At 52.8% G+C, this 21836-nt stretch overlaps 7 protein-coding genes across 7 annotated transcripts; 3 read left to right on the top strand and 4 right to left on the bottom strand.

The window, feature by feature from the left end:
- The first annotated feature begins 416 nt into the window (after positions 1-416).
- On the top strand, positions 417-2618 carry BO79DRAFT_19836 (centromere binding protein B). Its single transcript, XM_025681336.1, has 3 exons — positions 417-1091; positions 1153-1174; positions 1236-2618. The coding sequence occupies exons 1-3, from the start codon at positions 581-583 to the stop codon at positions 2404-2406; spliced, it is 1704 nt and encodes a 567-aa protein (XP_025538786.1). The 5' UTR covers positions 417-580; the 3' UTR covers positions 2407-2618.
- A 1237-nt stretch (positions 2619-3855) lies between these two features.
- Positions 3856-7996, bottom strand: BO79DRAFT_238050 (PXA domain-containing protein). The gene is made up of 4 exons (XM_025684770.1): positions 7256-7996; positions 6385-7099; positions 6170-6247; positions 3856-4640 (listed from the first exon to the last, which is right to left on the bottom strand). The coding sequence occupies exons 1-4, from the start codon at positions 7773-7775 to the stop codon at positions 3923-3925; spliced, it is 2031 nt and encodes a 676-aa protein (XP_025538785.1). The 5' UTR covers positions 7776-7996; the 3' UTR covers positions 3856-3922.
- A 135-nt stretch (positions 7997-8131) lies between these two features.
- On the top strand, positions 8132-9690 carry BO79DRAFT_174132 (uridine-cytidine N-ribohydrolase). The gene is made up of 5 exons (XM_025679718.1): positions 8132-8202; positions 8252-8259; positions 8340-8544; positions 8614-8930; positions 9022-9690. Exons 1-5 carry the CDS (start codon positions 8151-8153, stop codon positions 9562-9564), a joined length of 1125 nt encoding a protein of 374 aa, XP_025538784.1. The 5' UTR covers positions 8132-8150; the 3' UTR covers positions 9565-9690.
- Positions 9691-9694: 4 nt separating this feature from the next.
- On the bottom strand, positions 9695-11029 carry BO79DRAFT_174127 (mandelate racemase/muconate lactonizing enzyme family protein). The gene is made up of 2 exons (XM_025679717.1): positions 10801-11029; positions 9695-10746 (listed from the first exon to the last, which is right to left on the bottom strand). Exons 1-2 carry the CDS (start codon positions 10974-10976, stop codon positions 9771-9773), a joined length of 1152 nt encoding a protein of 383 aa, XP_025538783.1. The 5' UTR covers positions 10977-11029; the 3' UTR covers positions 9695-9770.
- A 994-nt stretch (positions 11030-12023) lies between these two features.
- Positions 12024-14051, top strand: BO79DRAFT_229001 (GID4/VID24 family protein; the record flags this gene model as incomplete). Its single annotated transcript, XM_025684010.1, has 3 exons — positions 12024-12047; positions 12268-13810; positions 13861-14051. 3 exons carry the CDS (start codon positions 12024-12026, stop codon positions 14049-14051), a joined length of 1758 nt encoding a protein of 585 aa, XP_025538782.1.
- Positions 14052-14257: 206 nt separating this feature from the next.
- On the bottom strand, positions 14258-15363 carry BO79DRAFT_195865 (40S ribosomal protein eS12). The gene is made up of 3 exons (XM_025681160.1): positions 15269-15363; positions 14843-15167; positions 14258-14756 (listed from the first exon to the last, which is right to left on the bottom strand). The coding sequence occupies exons 1-3, from the start codon at positions 15269-15271 to the stop codon at positions 14632-14634; spliced, it is 453 nt and encodes a 150-aa protein (XP_025538781.1). The 5' UTR covers positions 15272-15363; the 3' UTR covers positions 14258-14631.
- A 289-nt stretch (positions 15364-15652) lies between these two features.
- BO79DRAFT_149759 (putative histone deacetylase complex subunit (Hos4)) lies at positions 15653-19600 on the bottom strand (the record flags this gene model as incomplete). The annotated part of the gene is made up of 2 exons (XM_025678597.1): positions 15653-15880; positions 15932-19600. 2 exons carry the CDS (start codon positions 19598-19600, stop codon positions 15653-15655), a joined length of 3897 nt encoding a protein of 1298 aa, XP_025538780.1.
- Between the last annotated feature and the right edge of the window lie 2236 nt (positions 19601-21836).

Raw genomic sequence — 21836 nt, 5'->3', positions numbered from 1 at the left:
GGCCTGGCCTGTCCCTTTTTTAAACTCCACGCTTTACCCACCCGCCGCACTTTCCTCCCACCCCTCCCCATAAGACGACCCGCCTCTCCATTTTTCCGTTCTTTTCCCCCCTTGTACAGAAAAAGATCAGACTCCAAGCCTGCTGCAGGTGTCTGGTATGCGCTACTACTCTGGGAACCTTTCCGAACTACGAGTGTGAAGGAGATTTGCTCCCGAGGATCTTCGCTTTCCATCCACTCCAGTTGATGCATGCGAGCGCCTCAGCTTCCGTAATCGCACCATCTCCCTCGTCTATCCTCCGTTCAAGCTCGAACATGCGTCTGCCTACCTTGTCTTGGCCTTAAGCTGTCCGTCGTTACTGGACATTCCTTTTATTTGCTTTTTTCACCCGTCTATCGATTCCCAAATCACCCGATCTCGGTCTTTATAACCCTCTATAGTGCGCCGATAGACTGTCCTCGTCGGGCACTGACTTCGGTGCAACCATCACCACCACTCACGAACAATTGTGATATCACTATCCCTCCTAGTCTCTCATCCTCCGCATACAGCCTCCACGCTTAGGGCTCGCTCGCCAGACATGGACACAGAGAGCAGCCATGCGCAGGAACATGACTTTGCGCAGACTTCCTGGCTTGATATAGGTGGATTCAGTCCCTCCGAGCAATCTCCAACGCTGGACTACCAAGCTTTTGGATATGGAGTCGTACCACTAGACCCATCCTATAGCGTCGATATCCCTCCACCTTATGAGGGATTGCCAATAGCCATGCCTCCACCCCCGAGTTCCTGGCCTAGTATGCTTTCAAACCAAGGGCCATTCCCGGAACCGGGCATGTCAGCTGTACCCTTGATGCAGGCACCACCCACACTTGCCCCGGTGCCAACTATTCCAGCAGTTCCTCGCAAGGCATCCATTAGCAAGGCATCTACTGGCAAGTCGACGACCGGCAAATCATCATCCGGCAAGTCATCCAGTGGAAAGTCGAATAGCAACCCAACGCCTCGCAGGACTCTGACGGATGAAGACCGTCGGCGGATGTGTCTTTATCATGAAGAGAATAAGACAGCCAAGCAAACAGACATTGGAGGTAAAGTGTTCTCTGATCCTACTGAGGGAAGATTCTTTAGACTAACTAGTGCAATTTGCAGCATTATTTGGAGTCGAAAGAAGGTAAAGTCACCCTTAGAGGATCCCACTCGCTGAAAATATCGTCTAACTGGCATGATTAAAGTACTGTCTCAAAGGTCCTGCGGCAGAAGGATAAGTACCTCAATCCAGACGATGGCAGTCGATCTCCCATCAAGCGTGCCAAAGGAAGAGTCCCAGACATTGAAAAGGCTTTGTCTAATTGGGCGCGGAACTACCAGAAACAGGGCTACCCGTTGAACGATGAGATGATACGTGAGAAGGCCCTTTTCTTTGCTAGTACCTGTGGCAGTTCAGACGGCAAGGAGAAGGTGCTAAGTACCAGTTGGTTGGAGAAATTCAAACGCAAGTATAATTTGATGGGTGCAAGGAATCGCAAGGGCTCCTGGGCCAGCACAAAGAGCGAATCGGATAGCCCTACTTGTTTGAGCATTGATTCAGCACTGGCGTCCGCGGTCCAGTCGCCCACCTTACTCTCGCCTACATCCCCCACAGGCTTCCTATCACCATTGCCGCTATCACCCGTCCAGAGCAATGAGAACATCAGGGGCGAGCTTGTCCAGAGTCTTGCAGAGATTGCAAGTGACTATCAGCACACGCATACCAAGAGTACAACCTCGCTGGACACAACATGCTCTTTCTCTGCCGGGGTTACCAGCCCGACATCCACTTTCGTAACCGAAAGTCCATTTACTCCTACTAGCCAGTCCCTTGGTTCATCCGCGGATGGCAATCCCACCAGACCACGCAGCCAAACATTTCCACTCAGTTCGTCCGACCCGAACCTTTTGTGCCCTGATGAAAACTCCGAGCATTTGACAAAAGCCGCACTACGACAGTCACTCTCAATCTCAGAACATCAACCTCCCCTTGAGGAACATCACGACCAGAAATTCCTCCCAGCACTTGATACGTCTGCGAATACAATCAAACGCAATCGGAGCAACCCGGAATTCAAAGCCAAGTCCATATATCCACCATTGTTCTCGAAGTCCAACACTGTGTCTCCGGTTAGCTCCCCGGGCTCGCCAACCCAGGATGAAGCTAGGAGAGCACTAGAGCTCGTGATGAATTATTTCAAACAACAGCCGTCAGGTCTTGGGGCAGATGATTACATGACAATTGGGAAGTTGATGGAAAGGCTTGAGCTCGCCAAGGCGCAGCAAGTGACCCTTCCAGGGGGTCTCACTCGAATTGACGAACATGACGATTCACCTCAATTGAACAGGAAGAGAAGCATCCACAGCCTTGGCTAGACAGTCCTGGCTTGCCGGTGATCTCCCGAACCATGGCATCATAAAATGTAGCGACTACATGTGATCACTACCTTTGGCATATTATCCTAATTTTTCTTCGGTGTTTCTCTATTGCTCTTTTCATTATACCACATATGATTTATCTTTACCGGGCGGTCTTCTGCTTTAACATTGCATTTTTATGCCAGATCGAACAATTTTGTGACAGTCAGTGGCTCTGCGATACGGCCGAGGCCCTGAGAAAAATCTCTTTTGTTGATGATACACCGCGCGAGGGCAACCTCAAATATCCGGTCTAAAGGGAAGGGAATCCAGGTGCTTGGTCCTGTTCGCAGGAACTTTTGGTGTTGAGAGGAGTGTCGCTTTGGAATACAGCCTTGGGATTTGTCTTTTTACTATTTGGCTCATATACTTCTGTCTCGAGATGAGCATATTATCCAGAACTTACCCGCTCGCGCGGATTTGCCTGCATCTGCATTTGTGTCACTATTCTGTACCTGTCCTTCCTTGTTTTCCTCTGTTCATTGAACATCGTTTGAAATCCTGGTGCATTAACCTGATGTGCGTTGATAGGGCTGCCAGCCGGGGTAAACTTAACTGGCAAACAACCTGGAGGACCCGTGATCATACGGTATCCAGACTAATTGTGGCTTTTCTTTTTTTTCTTTTCCCTCTTTACTTCTCTTCTTTCTTATTTGTCGTTGCTTTAGTGATTAATATTTTTTCACACCGCATTCTGCGCTATTCCCACCAACTAATATCTTGTTTGATCCTCCCCCCCGGTCCTTTATGCGCTGTCTCTGGGGAGATGAGCTGGTCTGATTCGACAGATAAGGCACCCATCCATAAGGGACCCTGTCAGGTCCTTCTTCGGCCTGCCAGCAACCGGGGCTTTCCCCCTCCCCACGACTAGCACGCCTAGATCGGGAGGCCTTCTCATTCGTTGACTCTTCTGCAGGTTTGCCTCGTTTCTTTTTTGACGTTCGGCCCAGGCAAGATGACATTTTTGTACCATCCGGGTACTTTGTCTGTCTGTCTGTTCATGCCGGCATGTGTTTGTAACCATTACGTATCATACTACTACTACCTATCTACTATGCTGTCGCTCTTTTTGGCCATTGGTGTATTGCTACTACTACTACTACTACGTGACTGTCTTGGATTCATGCCATTGGCGGGTGGGGTCGAGAAAAGAAAAAGACATCTTTGCAACGCCTTTATTCTGGGGCATGCATGAGAGTTGAGCTAAGGGAAATGTTTACTTCCACTTAGTTTGGGCCCACATTTTTCTGGTGACACGCCCTAGTTGCCACCAGAAGCCACCACAGCTTGGGCACGTGGTGATGGAGGGTTACATACCGCTTATATGAGTGGCTTGAGCACTACTTGTCTACGGGATTTCAGCAAGAACTGAACCCTGAAAGAAGGGTTATTATGCGATATTGGTATCATTAACATTACTATCCTAGGGGAAGGGAATATCTCGATGTAGCGCTCCGCGTACACTGTACGCCGTCTATGAGCCCGTATGGGTAGGCGGAGTCAAGTTAGATGCCAGGGGTACCCCCCTGTCCTCCATTAGCTCGGCGATGCTGCGCTCAGACAACTCCGGAAGGAGCTTTGTGAGAATGGCTTCTATGATGGAATATATTAAATGCTTGTTGCAATAATCATCGGCAAAGAGGTCGAGAACCTCCTCAACGGCAGCGAGTAGGAGTGACTCCTCGTGGCCGCAATCTGCAGGTGAGACCGTGGATGACGCCTGGGGAGAGTCGAGCCAGGGCGATTCAGGCTCGTCGGAGCTATTCAGTCGCCCTGGGCGTCGGGACGGCGGGTTATGCTCGATAGGAACAGACGGGACACCGAAGAAACGACGTGCGATTGGGCGAGGAAGCCGGGAGAGAATGCTGGCCGCACAGCGTCGCTTGATAGAAGCGACGTCGGGCGTGGAAGGCCGCGGATCCGGCGATAAGGGCGCTGTCGCGGAGACACCAGACGAGGAAACGCTACTGCAAGCGTCACTTGCGCCAGCGGCGTCGTTAACAGACCCTTTCACTATAGGAGATGCTGGAGGCTGCACGGACAGCTGCGGCGCCGAAGCCGCGGCGCGACCATCTGCCGCTGTGGACGCTGGTCGGGCGTTCAAAGGAAAGAGCGCGGCCCTAGTCGCAAGAAGCAGGTTTGGAAAAAGGGCGGGGGTAAGGACATGATCGCGGATTGTCTCGTGAAGGAACCTAGTGGAGAAAAGAAAAACGTAAGAAAAAAGAAAAAAATGATTTTTTGAACAATGAAAATGAAGTGGAAAAACGATAATTAGGTTCAAGGTAAGGCAATCATCCCGAAGGGGAAACAGAAGGAGTCAACAGTCGAATCACACGGGGAGGTCCGCGATAGCCCCGAGGTAACAGTTGACACTTGACAGAATCTCAGACTGTGGAGAAGCGGTTTGCCCCATCAGGATAGTAATGACGGCCACACTCCGATAAAGTGAGCAAGTCCAGTAGCACTAGCAGAGGGATCTGCTTGGCTAAGGGGGGCAGTACAGGAGCTTGGGCCAGCCATTGGTGCGAATGGAGATGCTGCCAGTGGTGAAGATGACGACAAGGTCGCGGACTGAGAGCATAAGCGCCTCGGATTCGTTCATCCGTCCAGCAACAGAGCAGAGAAAGATGACGATTCAGGCGTTGTTCGGGGGAAACCCAACCTGGGCGCCCTCCGGAAGCGTGTCTGAACGCACCATAGGGCCCCGGCGAGTCATGGCCGGGATTCCATCTCAGAAAGAAAAAGAATATGGGGGCGAACTAGGTGATTGATTGGCTTGAAAATGAAGAACAGGACGAGATTCCGCCCTATCCATGCAATTCCCCAAGTCATAAAACCGTTTCGCTCAACCAATAGGTGCCTGATCGTCATGATTCATTTTGAAGGCCCATTAGCGTCGGTCCGTGGGCCAGGACCTCGACTACGCCCATTTCCAGGGGCAGGGATAGGCGGTCTTCGCTCAATTTAACTTCGAAGGAGGTGGTCGACTAGCCGGTAGTGCGAAAATTGCTTTTTTCGTTGCGGTTCCCACCCTCTGAATCTTTGTGCGATCGATGCCGCGATCATTGTTTGACTGCCCCTCCGACCAGGTTGTGCACGGCACAAAAAAAGAGAGCTGGAGCTGGACGGGACGGAAGGGCCGGGCCAGCCCACGGCCCAAATTGTCAGACCCATTGACAGACGGCAGCAGACTTGCAGACCAAACCAGGTCCAACGGAAGAGCAATTTAGAAAGTAAGTAGCAGTTCGGTATGTCCGAAGACACCCCAGTCCCGGATGGCATGACCAGAGGATGTCAAAGCTCCTCCTTTCTTCCCCCGGGGGGGAGGAGGAAGAGGGGGCACAGCCAGCCAGCCAGCCAGCCCGCCCGTCCAACATGCTAGCTAGCAGTTTAATCAACTGGAAATTTGATGTCTGCAGAACTGGCAAGCCAGACGAGAGTCCGGTGTCACGTAACGGACGGTACCCGTCTGGTATGAAAACAGTACGCGCCGGTCACAGTCGGTAATGACGAGACGGCCAGGGGCTGGACAAATGAGAGTCGAGAAGACGAGGGCGGGCGGGGGCTGCCATCCACCAGGCGATCAAGTGATCGTTGCAGCATGCGCGCAATGCGCATCCCACCTGCATACTCCTGCTGGCCCGCCGTCTTTACTCCAATGGCTTGCTTCTCGACCACTGCGCACCATCATCCTCTCTGACCATCACTCTCGCAAACACACCGGTCGCCGCCGCCTGTGTAGATCATGGTTCGGAGATCCAACCGTACCGATTCTCCACAGTTGGGAGACCACATGCCCCTTAGGGTCGCGCCGTCTCGCGCTTCGAAACACCCATCTGAATCCAACGGCCATCCGTGGCCTGTAGGAGATTGCTTGCGAGAAATGATGGAGGGGGGTAGGGTTTGGGAAATTTCAAATCGGGATGTGCGACTCACCTATCAAGAACACTATCCGTATCACCCAATTTACCTGGACCGGCCAGGATCAGATACTGGATCAGTGCGAGCATTCCACACAGCCAAGGCATCCGCTGCGGCACATCCATCACTTGCGAGACCATGCCATACAATCGGTAGTCCAGCACCGGGCGCTTCTTGGAGGTTGCGCACGAGGGGGGTCCGTCCGCGTTGCTGGTTGGAGGGCATGGTGTCAGGGACGCAGTAACCGGAGGAGCGGATGCAACGCGAAACAGGCCGATCACAATGAAACGTAAAGTCACGTAGATCATGTAGGCATATTGTAGCGCTTGCCAGATCCAGTCGGGAACTGGCACTTGAACTTGAGACGACGAATGACCTTCCGTGAACGCTTCTTGAGAGAGAAGACCGTACTTGTGAAGTCTGGATCGCTGACGCATCGTTGCAGTCGCTGCATCCTCCTCCTGTTCATTGCGCCCTACTCTGTCCACCACCTTCGTGATACTGTCCCACAAGAACCATCCTTCGCTGATTTTCCCGGCCACTGCGTTGCCCAGCACAAGATCTGCCAGGATGTCGCCGAGCAGAGTCCGCAGAGAAGCATTTTCCAGGTCCTCCGTGGGAAGTAGCACCGCTAACATGCCGTGAACCAATAGTTGTCGATAGATTGATTCATTTTCTCTTTGCTGCGCAACAGCTTGAGCGTCTGATGGGTCGGGAATCGGTGAGAGGCCTGGATGCGGATTCAGAGCATGATAAAGCTCGCGGAGCGGAGGAGATATCGAAGACTGTTCTGATTGTTGCTTCGCTAGTCTATATGCTATAGACAACCAAGGCCGCGGTCAGCTCATGTACCCCTCCTTACGTCGGACAAAACGCAAGGTCTTACATGTAATGTGCCTCTCAACGAGAGCAGGAATCTCATCAAGAAACAGCTGCGCAACATCGGCCTCGCGCAACCTCTGCTCAAGAGCGCGGGTGCAGTGTGCAATGACCTGAAGGAGTTCGTTCACGAGCACCTGATCCGATGTGATCTTTGAGTACCAAGTGTACACAAACTCCTTGACGATGATGGCAATCAGCGCATAAAGCTGACGATCTACCTCATTCGAGCTCGTAAGTGGAGGCAGCAGATCTTCCGGAGGCTGAGGAGTAGTGGCACCCCCATGGTTACCAGCTTGGGGACATAGGACGCGTCGAATTAGAGCAATCGTCGCCTTGTCGCTCGTCGCATTAACTGGATCCTCTCGACTGGCATGTTTGACTGGCTGCGGGCGCGTCGGAGTTTGGGCAAAAGACTGCAGAGTTGAAGACGAAGGCACAGCCGTCGACTTCGAGCTGGAGGTCGTTGGGCCAGCTTTGAGATGCGACAGCGGATGGAGGCCCGGGCGGAGAGGGTCGCTGGTCATCTCATCGCAGGAAAGCAGGCAGAACGGGAGCAAAAAGAGTAGACCGTTATGATACCTAGTATGTACAGAGCAGATATAAGGAATCAAGCAGTCGGAGAGAAAGGCGCTCCCGGTGAGAATGCCATCAGGCAGGGGAAGCAAGAGCAGCAAGCCGCGGCAACTGCGACGGACTTGGAGGGATGACGCTCTGTCCCTACCGTATCGGGAATGTAGGGCTTAGGGCTGATATAGACCCGTGCCCGCCGATAAGGCTTATCGGCACGGGGTTTTCTTATCTGTCTGCAATCCCCGCAATTGCTTTTCGCTGTCATCTCGGCGTCCCCTCTTTCTCCCTTTTTTTTTTTTTTTCTTTATATCTTTTGGTAGCGCTATACAATGGCTTCCTCAGTGGACACGCCGATCCCCCTGTGGCTGGACTGTGATCCGGGTAGGTACTTCTTTTCCATCCAAGTGTAGCTACGCTAACAAGCCTCCAGGCCACGATGTGAGTATAATTTATGACTCAGAGAAAATCAACACATGGTATACAAGGTTAACCACTCAAGAGTTTTGGCCCATATATAGGATGCTTTCGCCATTCTCCTTGCTGCACACCATCCCTCGCTGAAGCTTCTCGGTATTACCACCATTCACGGCAATGCCTCCCTGGAGAATACCACTATCAATGCCACTCGGGTCTTGGAGGCCATCGGCCGGCCAGAGATCCCCGTGTACCCCGGAAGCAAGAAGCCCTTCTGCAGACCCGCTCTCCATGCGCCCAATATCCACGGTAAGCATTGCGCATGAATGTTCTTTCACTAAAGCAGAAGCCCGTGAGAATAACCTTTGCGAAATATAGGTGACTCTGGTCTGGACGGTACCGACCTCCTGCCCAAGGCCTCAACGGCCCCGATCACAGACAAGAACCCCATTCTGGCCATGCGGGATGCCCTCATGGCGCACCCCAAGGGTACACCATGGGTTGTTGCAACCGGCACACTGACCAACGTTGCCCTGTTGTTCGCGACTTTCCCCGAGGTTGCGGAGCACATTGCCGGTCTGACCATCATGGGTGGAGGTGTTGGTGAAGGATTCACCGACGCTCCCATGAGCAGACTCGAGGGACAAGAAAACAGAATTGGCAACGTCACGCCCCTTGCTGAGTTCAACATCTACGTATGTCCCCTATGCTACTATATCCCAAAGCCACCCTCTCTTAGGAGACCGACCTCCTGTAACTACCATTACTAACACCATATAAAACCAGTGTGACCCCGAAGCCTCCCAAGCCATCTTCAGCGACCCAGTCGTTGCATCTAAGACCACCCTGATCACACTCGACCTCACCCACCAAGTCCTTGCCGACCAGAGCGTCCGGAACCTCGTCCGCCACGGCGTGGACGATGCCTCCGTCGAGCCCACCACCCTGCGTCAGATGCTATACGAGCTCCTGATCTTCTTCGCCAATACTTATGAAACCGTCTTCGGTCTTTCCACTGGTCCTCCCCTGCACGACCCCCTTGCTGTGGCGGTCATCCTGTCGACATTGAACCCTGCCTACGCGAAGAGCCACCCCGGCCAGGTCCTGAAGTTCGACGACCGCGGCGGAGAGCGCTTCTCCGTCAACGTTATCACGGACGGACTCCATGGAACTGACATTGCGCTGGTGGGCTCGCTGGGTCGGTCTGTGGTTGAGGCGAACCCTAACGCGGTTTGCATTCCCCGTGGTGTGGATCTGGATGCGTTCTGGAATATGATCAATGACTGCATCAAGCGGGCGGATCAGTGCAATGCGGCAAGGAAGGCCTAATGATGTTTCTGCGGCAGATGTATGCAGGACTTCACTTCTTTCAGAGGCGATATTTGATATTAAAATATTGAGAAAAGCTTCTCAACGAATAGTACATAGATTTATTAGATAGAAGAAATACTGCATAGCCCGTTTCATCATGCTGTCGTATAGGTCAATACTATCTATTCACGCTATGCTAGATACACTAAAGAACTTTGAAGAAGCTACCATTCGCGGATGCCCCCATCAGGGCCAAAGAATTCCTTAGGTGCCCAGGGTTCAGAATTTACCGCCAACTGCCTGACCAGCTTCTCATTCACGTCGATTCCCAATCCCGGCGCCGTCAGAGCATCCACGTATCCATCCTTGACGGAGAATACGCTAGGATCCTTGACATAGCTAGTAATATCATATTCGCCCGCTTCCGTATTATAGTGCATCCCCAAACTCATCTCCTGGATGACAAAGTTGGGAGTCGCCAAATCCACCTGCATACACGCCGCCAAAGCGATCGATCCCAGGGGACAATGCGGGGCAATTGCAACATCATACGTTTCAGCCATGGAAGCTATGCGTCGTAGCTCGGAGATACCCCCGCAGTGAGCGATATCGGGCTGGAGGATGTCCACACTCGCGTCTTCCAGGAAGCGTTTCACGTCCCAGCGGCTATAGAGGCGTTCACCGAGGGCGATGGGGCAAGACACTTGATCCGATAGCTGCTTGATGGCTTCGGGGTGTTCAGAGAGGAGCGGCTCCTCCAGGAAAAGAGGGCGGTGCGGCTCCAGGGCTTTGGCGAGCTGTTTGGCCATTGGTTTGTGGAGGCGGCCGTGGAAGTCGAGGGCTGCGTCTAAGCCCAGTGCTTTGACGGTTTTCAACCGTTCAACGGAGGAGTCCAACGCACGAGGGGAATCGAGCCAGTTGATGTCCTCGGTGGCATTCATCTTGATGGCTTTGAAGCCTTGCGCGAGACGAGCTTTCCCGGCTGCTTCAACATCGGAGGGCCGGTCTCCTCCGATCCATGCGTAGACGGACAGTTTGTTCCGGACTTTGCCTCCGAGGAGCTGGTAGATGGGGACGCCAAGGCGACGGCCCTTCAGATCCCAGAGTGCGATGTCAATTCCTGAAATGGCGGACATGAAGACCGGGCCTCCGCGGTAGAAACCCAGACGCCAGGCCATTTGCCATATGTGTTCGATGTCACTGGTCACTCAAGATTAGTTGCATGCTTGCCCAGCAGGGAGGGTGGATATGTACTCGGCTTCGTAACCTTGGAACCGCTTGCAGAGAGCATTTAATGTGCCTTCGACGGCCTCGGTATGACCTTCTAGAGTACTTTCGCCCCAACCGCATTGGCCATCTTCATCGACAATCTTGACGAAGAGCCAACGGGGAGGGACGCGGAAGTACTCGATGGACTTGATCTTGACCATGCTGGCGAGTGACTATATTTGCTGGTTGATGATGGGTCGATCTGCTGGTAAGCTGGCAGGATACATAGCGTAAAGTTGACGCGATGAGACAATATGCGATATTTATTTATGATCGTGAAGGGAAATCGGAGTTGCTCCGTCTACCAGGCCGAATTACCGACATGGCTCCATCACGGAGAGTATGGATAGATGGGTCTCGCGATGGTGCAACTTGGCGACACGGCATCCGATCGACCAAGACCAGACCATGCAGGATGCCCAGGAATGGGATGAGATTGGCTTTGGCATGAAACGCACCGTTAAAGCCATAGTGGACTCGGCTTATAGACGGACGCTGTCATCCTGCATTAGTTCACATAATTCCGGGGTGCGTGAGGTATTCAAGAGTGGAGTTCGACGAGAATCCCTTGCATGTTTCGCGAAGATGGATGAGACGGCTGTGCAGGACTTCCCCTTTGGTTGGAAATAAAGTGCGTGGCGTGATGATTGTTGTACATAGATATCTAAATGGTCTAGTGGAGTATAACTACTATGGGGCACATCCGGGGTTCTGTCCAGGCACAGAACCCAACGTCGGAGGATGGAGGGGGTGAGCCCCGTTGTGTATGAGGAATGTTTAACATGTCAAAGACAAATATGCAGCGATGGAGAAATTCAGCAAGTACAAGGAAGGCATAAAGTCTCCCGAAAAGATTGTAAGAGAAAGTAAAGGAAGAAGTTCAAACGAGAAGTCGGCGAGGGGTGCCCGATTAGGCAATCCAGTGACTCGGCGGCTTTTGGATTTGCTTCCTGCAAGTCAAAAACCTCCATCTTCTTCCTCACATTCTGCTGCTTCGGCATCGCCGCTCGTCGTTCACACCCTTCCAACGGTCGGGAATTTATGTTTCACTCGCTCCAGCTCCTTGGTTTGAGCTGCTACTTGAAAGGGGATTTTGTCTCTCCTTGAACCGCCTCCTGGTGGATGCGATCTCCCATCATCCATCTTCCTCCCTGGCGGACTGCCTCTCCGCCGCCACTCGATCTACACCTCTTGCTTTCACTCAGATCATGCCCCCCGTCAACTCGCCATCGGTAAGTTGTCACTACTCGCTCTGGCCCTCCATTTATGTCGATTGTTCCTGCGTATCCCGTACCTCGGGACGGTCGCCACTATGACTCTGCGCAGACCGTGGAATTGAGGTACCAAGCCGATGTTGTGACGTGCCTTGCCTTCTCGGTTGATGCCATCGACAGAAGAGTTTCGTTTCCACTCTAACCTTCTCTCCTTTTATCACAGGATCCCCCCGCTCAGTCGTCTTCTGCTTCTTCCTTTCGGCCTTTAACCGCGCTCTCCTTGCCTGTTCCCTCGCTCCCCGCAGCCGTGTCCGATGACGCTCATGATGATAACGTGAGCTTTCTCCGATCTCGTGTGCGCTCCCCACCAGACTCGACTTCTTCACTTAGTCGCCAGCGCCGTCGTCGACAGCAAATCGCGTCTGATTTCGATCTAGAGCCCATGGAGCTGGATGATCCGTCCCACTTGCGCATCGAAATTAACCGCCGCATCCCCATCGTGCGCCGTCAACGCGACGCCTCCGGCAACCCCAACTTGACCAATCTCCCCAACTACGAAGGTCAGATGTCGAATTCCCGCTCAGTATACGGCTGGGCTCCGGCATCCGATGATGATGACGATGATGTAGGCTACGAGCCGCTTCACGACAGTAACACCATCTCATGGTTCGGCCGATTCTCCGATCGCTACGCGGCTGCTCGTCGCCACGCGCGCCGGGATGCCGCTGGTCGAAGTCCCCCAACACTGCCAGACGAACCGTCTGACGGCAGTTCCAATCGCCAAAGCGACCCGGCTCTTTCGACAACAGAGGCTTTCTTACAGTCGGTGCGACGCCAACAGCGGGGTTCACGGACACGCGCGCGGGCGCTTCACGACTATTTATTAGAGCGGGAACGGGCTTCCCAGGATTCGGATGAGAGTCGAGAGCGACCAGGCCCTCCATCAGCCTCACGAGCATATCGCTTCCTTCCCAGCGCCCGGGGCGAGTCGCAACGATATTTGACGCACAACGACTTACGCGCTCGGATAAGCGCTCACCGACAGTTACACATGGACAACCCTCCGAATCCACGGTTGAAGGAGACCATCTTATATCTGGATCGCCTGCGGTATTCAACCTCGTTTGAGGAAAGTCTCACTTCAGCGGCCGCAGGGGGGTTTGTACATACTGATTTCCTCAATGGGAACGAGGATGACTTCATCCTCGATATCAGTTCGATAGCGCCGCCGCCGGAAAGTTCATGGCTTCGTCCGGGTATGGTCTTTTCGGGGTCGCAGCGGGCTGCCAGCAGTGCGAGCTCGCTTTTCGCACAACGAGGGCTCAGCCCGTCGGCATCCCAGGACCCAATGATTGTCAATGGGAGTGACAACAGTCGCATTAGTGTATATACCGCAACAGGACGACGGTACCTGGCCAATAATATTTACCACCTCGGAGGTGGTAAGGACGAGAACTGGCCAGTCAAGGTCACCATACATAGTATCAACCCGGACGATATGACGCTGTCGGGTACCATGGAGGCATACAACATACCGGACAAAACGACGCCGGCGCATGATGCACATATCGTCACATATCTGGAGGGAGAGATAATCGATTTTAACAAACATACGCTCGAAACAAAGAACTTCAAAGCAGATGCGGAGATTGACAGTACATATTGGCGGGAGTTGCAGCCATTCAAGAATCTGAGCGATGAAGAAATGACGCGGAAACTCGTGAGCCGGAAGTGGATAACGGAGCAGTTATCCAAGCAGTGGATACTGATGAGATGGAAGGGTGAGTTCGATTGACAGAGGCTGTAAGGCCATACTAATAAGGCTCTACAGAACGCTGTTTCATCACGCCCACCGACTCCCGACAAGGACTGACGATTTCGGGATTCTACTATATCTCACTAAACCGGCAGACTGGACATATCGAAGGGTTATATTACGACCCGGGCAGCTCGCCATACCAACAGCTGTCACTGAAACCAGAGTCGAAGAAAATGGTGCGTCCCTCGTACGGGTTCCGCTAACCTTAAAAACAGCACGGTACAGCTGTCTGTCACATATGTCATATGTAAACTGCTAATCTTGGGGCCCTGCTTATATTATGGCGTTTGACGGGACAATGTTTGCATAGCCGGGTGTTCTTATACCAGTATCAGCATTCATGTCAAATTGTGCAAATATTACCCAATTACCTTACACAGATCTACACGTTGTGCATCTACACCCAGAAAGAAAAAAAAAGTAGAGTACCATGATCCGTCGATTGCTTGATCCACGCTATCACAAAGTGAAACACCCAAATCGTAGCTAGATACAACAAAACAGGTGGGATAATATGCAGACAGCAAGAGACACGCGCAGCAGCAGCACGCACGCACACCCGAGAGAGAAAAAGCCCAGCAGCCCGTAAAACCAAATTCACAAACCCCGTCCTTTCTCCCCCCCAAAGATATCCCTTGACCACCACTAGACATATAGAATCCCCGCAGACCCTACACCACCGACCGAACCACACCACTCAAGGGGGTAAAAAAAAAAAAGTGTGGAAACCCCTACTACCATCACCCAGACATCACTTCAATATAATGAAATGAGGCGAGCAATTTACTGCTCAGTCTGGAAGTAGTTAAGGAGGACAGAGCGCTCCTGAGACTCCTCACCCCAGTCCTTAACGACGACGCAAGAGCAGTTGACGACCTTGCGGGCGTTACCCTCACGGTCGAGCTGGCCTAGACACAACCATTCGCATTAGCAAACCCATCCACACACAGCACCACCCGTCAGGGTGTAACAAATCTTGTTTCAAGGTACTTACAAAGACCAACCCACTCGCCAAGCATCTTTCCATCAGGGACCTTGATAAGGGGAATCTTGTGCTCGGAGCAAAGAGCCACAACAAGCTTCTTGTAGGCCTCCTCCTCGCAGCCCTCGTTCAGGACACACATGTGAGCCTGACGACGGTCCAGGGCCTTAGCGGCCTCGCGCAGACCACGGGCAAGTCCGTCGTGGATGAGAGAGATACGGAGAACTCCCTTCAGGGCATCCAAGACGGACATCTGGCCACCGGCGCCAGCGTCGGCCGAAACCTCGACCTCATCGGCGGCGACAACGGGGTTGGATTGGGTCTCTTCTCCGTCCGACTATAACATATATCAAGACATTGGTTAGTTAATTGATTGATTCATTGATCGTGGTGGTGTGTTGTTGGTAAGGTAGCTGGTAGCAGAGGGGGGAGGCGCACCATTTTGATGATTGTGTTGTATGACGAGATGTCGGATTATCCTCAAAGAGTCGAGGTAGTTTGTTCTTGTATAGACTAGTAGGTGGTGGTGCTCGGCCTGTGGTGCGCGCAATTTTGGGCTACTTTCTCGCTAAATGTGTGCCCTACGCATTAGTCATGGTCACGTGAGGTGCGATAAGGTTAAGGTTGTTGATATGTCACGTGATCTGTATGTATACTTGCGATACTGCGGTACTACTCAGATAAAAAGAACATCGCTACGAATATCGCTACGAACTTCAAGACTGATTATCCAACGTCTCACATCAGGTATCATAGTCATACATCAAGAATTTCACCTGTACAGGCTAGCGTCAAGCTAAAAGAACGCTGAAGCACAAACAATTAGACGTATGTACTAGGCCGGCTGTGTCCATAGCCGTTAGTCAACCCATTTCCTCCCAAAAGCCCGGGCGCCTCCTCGATCGGCGTCCCAGATATATGTCCATTAGCCTGCGGCAGCTCAAGCACGGGCTGCGGCTTGGGTTCCTGATCAATGTGCATCTTCAGAAACTGTATGTCCAACCCGTGAAGGTGCGGTATGTGGGGAACGAGATCCATGAAATCAGAGAGCTAGATACGTCAGCGCGTGCTCAAGCAATTGGTTTGTCAGGATCAACATACCTTAACCCAAAATACATGTTCCATCTCGAAGTATTTGGGTCGTGCTTCGCAGTCTTTTTGCATGATCTGTTCGAAGGACGAGCTAAGAAACTCCGTCTCTTCCGCTTGAACCAGCATCCTTCGTGTGACACGCCACAAGTTCATGCGTTGCGTAGGTGTTGCATTGCGTTTCTCCCATGTGGCATATTGAGATAACTGAAGATCATTCGTCGCCAGCAATGGTGCGACGAGATAATTCGGAACCCATTTTTCCTCAGCCACCGCCGGTCCGCAGGATGGATCAAGCTGCTTCGTTTCAGCAGTCACCACTGGCATGAATTTCTTGAGCCATGCATGACTCTTCGCCAGTGGATCATTCGAGCCCACGAGATTTGCTGCAGCTCTGAGTCGACTGGGGAGGGCGTCTCGCCGGCGTTGTTCCTGCTCTTCCTGCTCCCTGCGCAGTTTAGCAAGGCGCTGCCTTTCTTGTTCGAGGCGCCTCTGGCGCTCGTCCTCAGCTTGCTTAATCCGCCGTTGCTCCGCCTCGATCCGCTTGCGCTCTTCCTCTGCAGCCTTCTCCTGAGCAATACGAGCCTCGCGCGCTACCCGCTCTTCCTCTTCTACTCGAGCCTTCTCCGCTTCGGCCGCTAAGCGTTCTTCTTCTGCCTGTCGCTCTGCCGCAGCTTTTTCGGCTTCTTTCTGCCGACGCGCTTCAGCTTCGGCTTGGGCTTGGGCTTGGGCTTGGGCTTGAGCTTGAGCTTGAGCTTGGGCTTGGGCTTGGGCTTGGGCTTGAGCTTGAGCTTGAGCTTGAGCTTGAGCTTCGGCTTCAGCCTTGGCTTTGGCTTCCGCCTTAGCCTTAACTTCCGCCTTAGCTTTAGCTTCAGCTTTGGCTTTAACTTCAGCTTCCGCGGTGCTTGTTGAGTCCTCCATGGGAATATCTTCTAATCCTTGAGTCTCGACCTTTTCCTGCTCCTCCTTCACGGGGTTCTTCTCTGCTGCCCTCGAGGGAACGTCAGGTTCCCTCGATCGTTCCCGTTTGGGCTCTACGGCCTGAGTGTCATCCCTATGACGGGCAGGAGTCTTGAGATCTTCCGAGGTTGGATGGCTCTTCTTCACACCTCCGTTGGTAATGTTAGGTGTACCATCCTCCGACAGCACACGTCGTTTCTTCTTCTGGGTATCGCGCGGGTGCCGTTCGGCATCGGTATCACGGGATCGCGGTCGATCGGGACTAACACTGCTGCGTCCGCGTTTCAAATGCGGCGGTCCAGGTCTGGAAGTAGCGGATTCGGAAGGATCGGGGCGCGTCTTGGTATTCTCATCTCTCCCCGAGATGGATTCGGGCGGGGGTAAACTAGGGACTCTCCTATCACGGTCTGGGGGCCGTCCGGCAATTAAGCGTCTCCTCTTGGGCGCTTCATCGCCACGACTGGATTCGCCGTCCCTCGCAGAAGATCCCTTGAACCGAGCCGGTTCCGAACGCGACGCGTCCTGGTCGCCTGCTCCAACATGGGCAACCTTCGGACGAGGTGCACTAGATTTCTCCTTTCCATGAGCCATAGCTTCTCTCCGGCGCTCCTTCGAAAGTGCATCTTTAGACGAATCTCGACGGCCAGGGCTCGCCATTGCTTTCCTAGGCCGACCTCCCGGTGACGGTGACTCTCTGCGGCCGGTTCGCTTGCCTTCCTTCTCCCTTTCACGCACTCGTCGCGGAGATGAGAATTCGGCTTTGCGCTGCTTCTTTGTCCGGATATAGTCGTCGTATGCATCACGCAGAAGATCGTATTCTTCCTCCCAATTATCAGCCCTACGCTCCCGAGACAATTCGAAGTAGGTACGGTCCTTGTGGAGACGGCGAGTCGGATTGAAACTTGGTTGAGCAAGGAGCAGTTTGATCACGGGAAGGTTGCCTCGGCCAATCGCTGCCAACATAGGGGTGTTGTATCCCGGCTTTTGAGAGCCGCCCGGTACAGGATCTGGATCCGGATCTGCATCGCCCATGCCAAGTAGAAGGGACAACACTTCATCGTGACCACCTTTGGCTGCGGCGATCATAGACTCAGGATCCGCCCTTTGCCCGACATTAAGAATGTTGGCTACTCCAGCGATATCGCCCTTGGCAGCGAATGCTTGTAGATTCTCTGGTGTAGCCTTGGTCCACAGTAGATCATTCCGAGTAGCCTCGCTCCTGACACTCTTCCTTTTGCTCGTGATACCAGCATAAGGCGGACTTCGTTGTCCACTGACCGGTGGCGATTCACGCGGACTATTGATCGCAACCCGACGGGAGGACGTTTCCCTATTCCCAGATCCTGTTTGTTCTTCTGAGCGACGACTCGGGCGTGGGTTCGCCTTTGCTTCCTCAATCACGCGCCGGATCTCGTCGTACTCCTCCGAGTCTGAAGGAATCAAATCGCTGGGCTCGTCGCCTTCAGCATTGACTGCGCGGGGATTTGCACCGGCCTGAAGCAAGAGCTTGACAACATCAAGATGCCCGTTCTCAACGGCATCTATCAGCGGCGTGTCCCTGTCGATGTTCCTGGTCTCGACCTCACAGCCAGCCTCTAGCAAGAACTTGACAATGGACGCACAACCTTCCAGGGCAGCAATCTGTAGTGGTGTATTTCCCGCATTATCAGCAACATTGAGATCCTCCGGTCGTTCGGCATGTCGAGCCATGGCTACCTCCAACTCCTGGGCGGCACAGGCACGTGCAAGTCGCGTCCGGCCATTTTGATCTCGCTGTTTCTTGTGCCCCATAGGCCGTGCGGGAGACGCTGAAGCACCATCCACAGACGCAACCTTCCGTACATAGGCACTGGGCAAGGGAGACCCGCTGGTAGATGAGGAGACGGACTGTCTGTCTTCGGAACTCTGTCTGGGCACCCCAGAGATGAGCGGGGTGGGTGCCTTCCTCTTTCGTTGCAGATCGCTGCTGAGCTGAGGGCCGGATGCTGTCCGCTTATGAGAACGAACCGGTGAGACAGATCGATCGTTCGGTGTTGGGCGAGGGAGAGAAATCCCGTTCAAATCTCGTCGCTCCCGGTCGCGAGGGGCTGCCGAGTGATGTTGACGTGCATTTCGACGAGCATCCGCCTCCGCGTCGACACTCTCGCTGAAGCTGCGCTTCCTTGACGTTCTGGGGGCGGATGTGATCGGATGGGACGATTCGACTCGACTGGGCACCGTCTGGGGTTCCTCGGTCTTCTCAATCTTAACTATGGGGGCAGGTGGCGAGCCAGCCCTCCGCTGAGGGCTGGCCGGGCGCACCGGACGGTCGCGTTCACTGGGCACATCATCATCATCGTCCGCCGATTTCCGCTTTCTCACTTGCAAATCATTAGGAGGAAGATCGCTCTCTGCGGCATCAGCATGGTCATTTGCATCATCACGTCGTTTCGGTTCATGTTTTATGAACTTCCGTCTCTTCTCAGGCGACAGAGATTCGCGGCCCGATTGAATTATGGTTTCTGCCTCCGAGTCAGCCTTGGGGCTCGGTGGCCCATCGCCGTCCCCGACAGCAGGATCTACCTCTTTAGCGGGAGCATCCACTTCCTGAGCAACCGGGGGAGTGGTCCTCTTGGAAGGTGGATGACCCAAGGTAGACTGGTGGTTCACCTTGACAGCAAAAGCGCTTTGTCCGGCATCCAGGGAAGCTGGCAGGGAGGAGACAGCCTCAACATCACTCATAGCGGTAGCACTCGATTTCTGGGGGTTCTGCTCGTCATTTTCGGGGGCCGTGGCGGACTTGAAGACCCGTGGTCAGATACACCAGCAGTTGCGCGCGGAAGCTGGTGCTCGACCACGCTGAACGTAAATGAGAAGTGACAGCTTATTTCCTTTCACCGGACGAAAAGAAAGGTCGGGGTGGTAGAGAGCGAGAGCGAAAAGGGTGAACAGCCGGGTCGATTGAACAGTGGCGAGAGGGGCCAGAAAGAGGTCCAAGGTTGGTGGTGAAGTCAAGAGAGAGGGTAGCGACAGGATAGCAAGTAGTAGGGAATTCGGTCGGGAGGTGTAAAGAGGAGTCGAAGTAGTAATTAATCGGACAAGATGAAGGAGAAGGAGGGGGAGGGAGGGGAGGAAGAAGAGGGGAAGAAAATAAGAGTTAAGAAACTAAGCGGATGGTTTGGATGGGAGAGTTGGAAGGGGGGAAGAAGAAGTAAGTAAGTCGAGAGGACAGAAATAGTGGAAGAAAGAAAAGATGAAAGAAGATGGGAGAAGTTGAAACGGCCGACGGGCACTGGGATGGGCGAAATTACCAGGTAATGGCGGTCCCGTAGTGGAAGTTGGTAGCAGGACCAGGGCGGTAGGAGTAGTTCGCCGTCCGTGAAGTTAGTTGGGTCTTAGTGGATGGTTAGTGAAGATTTCTGGAGGATCCGGAGGGCGAACTAGCAACAAAAAAGGGTAAAAGAAAAAAAAAAAGGGATTCAGAATAATCAGAAGTTGTTATGAAAATAATTGTGACTAAAAAGAAAGAGAAACTGGAGAAATAAGAATACAAATAAGAAAAATAATATGATCCTAAATGACAACAACAGCAGCAGCAGTAGCAGCGACAGTCAGACAACAACAACAATAACAACAGTCAAGACCAAATAATCATAATAATGATGATAACAGTAATAATAGTAGTGCTCCCGTAGTTACTGGACTAATCACGCATTGGGGTGGAAACGACGACCCCGAGGGATGAATGATGATTGCTAGGAGTCATCCGCCGCCGCCGCAGCCAGCAGCAGCAGCAGCAGCAACAGCCAAAGCAGCAGCAAGCAGAAGAAATCAATCGATCGTTAGTTCATCGTTCGAGTCGTCATGGTCATAGTGGTCATAGTTAGTATTCGCCCCGGGAAACTTACCACCGGGGGCCTTGCCATTTGGCCACCGGCGGAGCAAATGCCTTTCGCTAGTTGGTTAGTCATAGATAGTCCCCCAGTCTGACCAAGTACGGTACAGAAATTCAGGGTATTGAAATTCATTTCGTGAAATTGAGGGGTGGGCTGCTGTTGCTGTTGCTGCTGCTGCTTCTTGCTGCTACTGTGGCCTGTGGAAAGTGTGGATTAAATTGAAAATAAATTCGATAAATAGATAGCTGGGGATGTGACAATTCGTGACCCGCCAAGTAAAGTACTTACGTTTATTCGAACCCCATGAAACGGCAAATGATGAGCAGTCATGGAGCAGAAGAGGGCAGGTCTGTGTTGATTATTACCACACTGCCGTTTTCGCAGACTGAATACGGACGCAGACGGGATGTATCTACCCTATAACCAGGTACTAGTTGCAACTATGACACCTTGGAAAGATGGAATGGATGGAGACCAGTTCAGCTACTGCTGACCAGACTGACTTACCTTCCTTGATCCTTACGTACAGCGGGGGGGGGGGGGCAACGCCAGTCACCATCCATCCAATCCCACCTCCGACGGACAAGTCCAGCTGCAGCCGTGATTGAAGCGACCCGACCGACCGGGGGAAAAGCCTGCTCTTTGCCTGCTGGCCTTGTTGGCCTTGCTGGCCGGTTCTGCCTGAGGGTCGAATGCGTCGACTCGCGCGACCCAGATCCAGAAACTCAAAAGATTAGTACACAGTTTTTTAGTTAGTTAGTATCCTGCGAGAAGGCCCAAAAGCGGGCGGGGATGGGCGGTCAAGACCAGTGACTCTGTCGAGGAACGATGTGGCGGAAAAAAAGATCTAACTGATTTTCCCTATTCATCTCTTTTCTTCTTTCTCTCTCGGTTTTCCTCTTCCTTCGCCGGCCGGAGCTGACTGCATAGTAGCCGCCCACTTTTTTTTTTTTTTTTTTTTTTTTTTTTTTTTTTTTTTTTTTTTTTTTTTCATTTTTACTTTTTTTGGTCGGGTCACTCACTCTTGCGTCTGAAACTCGGGCTCTGGAACGGAGGAGACGGAGGGAGGAGGGGGGACCACA

Source organism: Aspergillus costaricaensis (genome assembly GCF_003184835.1).
Source record: "Aspergillus costaricaensis CBS 115574 unplaced genomic scaffold BO79scaffold_18, whole genome shotgun sequence".
NCBI lineage: Eukaryota > Fungi > Ascomycota > Eurotiomycetes > Eurotiales > Aspergillaceae > Aspergillus > Aspergillus costaricensis.
Note: the sequence above shows the minus strand (reverse complement) of the source record. Positions and strands in the feature narration are given on the sequence as shown.

Excerpts from the sequence above, each read along its gene's own strand:
- BO79DRAFT_19836 (XM_025681336.1), top strand. The coding sequence starts at position 581 with ATGGACACAGAGAGCAGCCATGCGCAGGAACATGACTTTGCGCAGACT. Across the intron at positions 1,092-1,152 it reads CAAGCAAACAGACATTGGAG|CATTATTTGGAGTCGAAAGA; the intron begins GTAAAGTGTTCT and ends TGCAATTTGCAG. Across the intron at positions 1,175-1,235 it reads TTATTTGGAGTCGAAAGAAG|TACTGTCTCAAAGGTCCTGC; the intron begins GTAAAGTCACCC and ends GCATGATTAAAG.
- BO79DRAFT_238050 (XM_025684770.1), bottom strand. The coding sequence starts at position 7,775 with ATGACCAGCGACCCTCTCCGCCCGGGCCTCCATCCGCTGTCGCATCTC. Across the intron at positions 7,100-7,255 it reads CGTTGAGAGGCACATTACAT|GCCTCTCACCGATTCCCGAC; the intron begins GTAAGACCTTGC and ends ATCCGCATCCAG. Across the intron at positions 6,248-6,384 it reads ACGGATAGTGTTCTTGATAG|GGGCATGTGGTCTCCCAACT; the intron begins GTGAGTCGCACA and ends CGCGACCCTAAG.
- BO79DRAFT_174132 (XM_025679718.1), top strand. The coding sequence starts at position 8,151 with ATGGCTTCCTCAGTGGACACGCCGATCCCCCTGTGGCTGGACTGTGAT. Across the intron at positions 8,545-8,613 it reads CCATGCGCCCAATATCCACG|GTGACTCTGGTCTGGACGGT; the intron begins GTAAGCATTGCG and ends TGCGAAATATAG. Across the intron at positions 8,931-9,021 it reads TTGCTGAGTTCAACATCTAC|TGTGACCCCGAAGCCTCCCA; the intron begins GTATGTCCCCTA and ends ATATAAAACCAG.
- BO79DRAFT_174127 (XM_025679717.1), bottom strand. The coding sequence starts at position 10,976 with ATGGTCAAGATCAAGTCCATCGAGTACTTCCGCGTCCCTCCCCGTTGG. Across the intron at positions 10,747-10,800 it reads TTCCAAGGTTACGAAGCCGA|TGACATCGAACACATATGGC; the intron begins GTACATATCCAC and ends TTGAGTGACCAG.
- BO79DRAFT_195865 (XM_025681160.1), bottom strand. Across the intron at positions 14,757-14,842 it reads TGGCGAGTGGGTTGGTCTTT|GCCAGCTCGACCGTGAGGGT; the intron begins GTAAGTACCTTG and ends GGTTGTGTCTAG.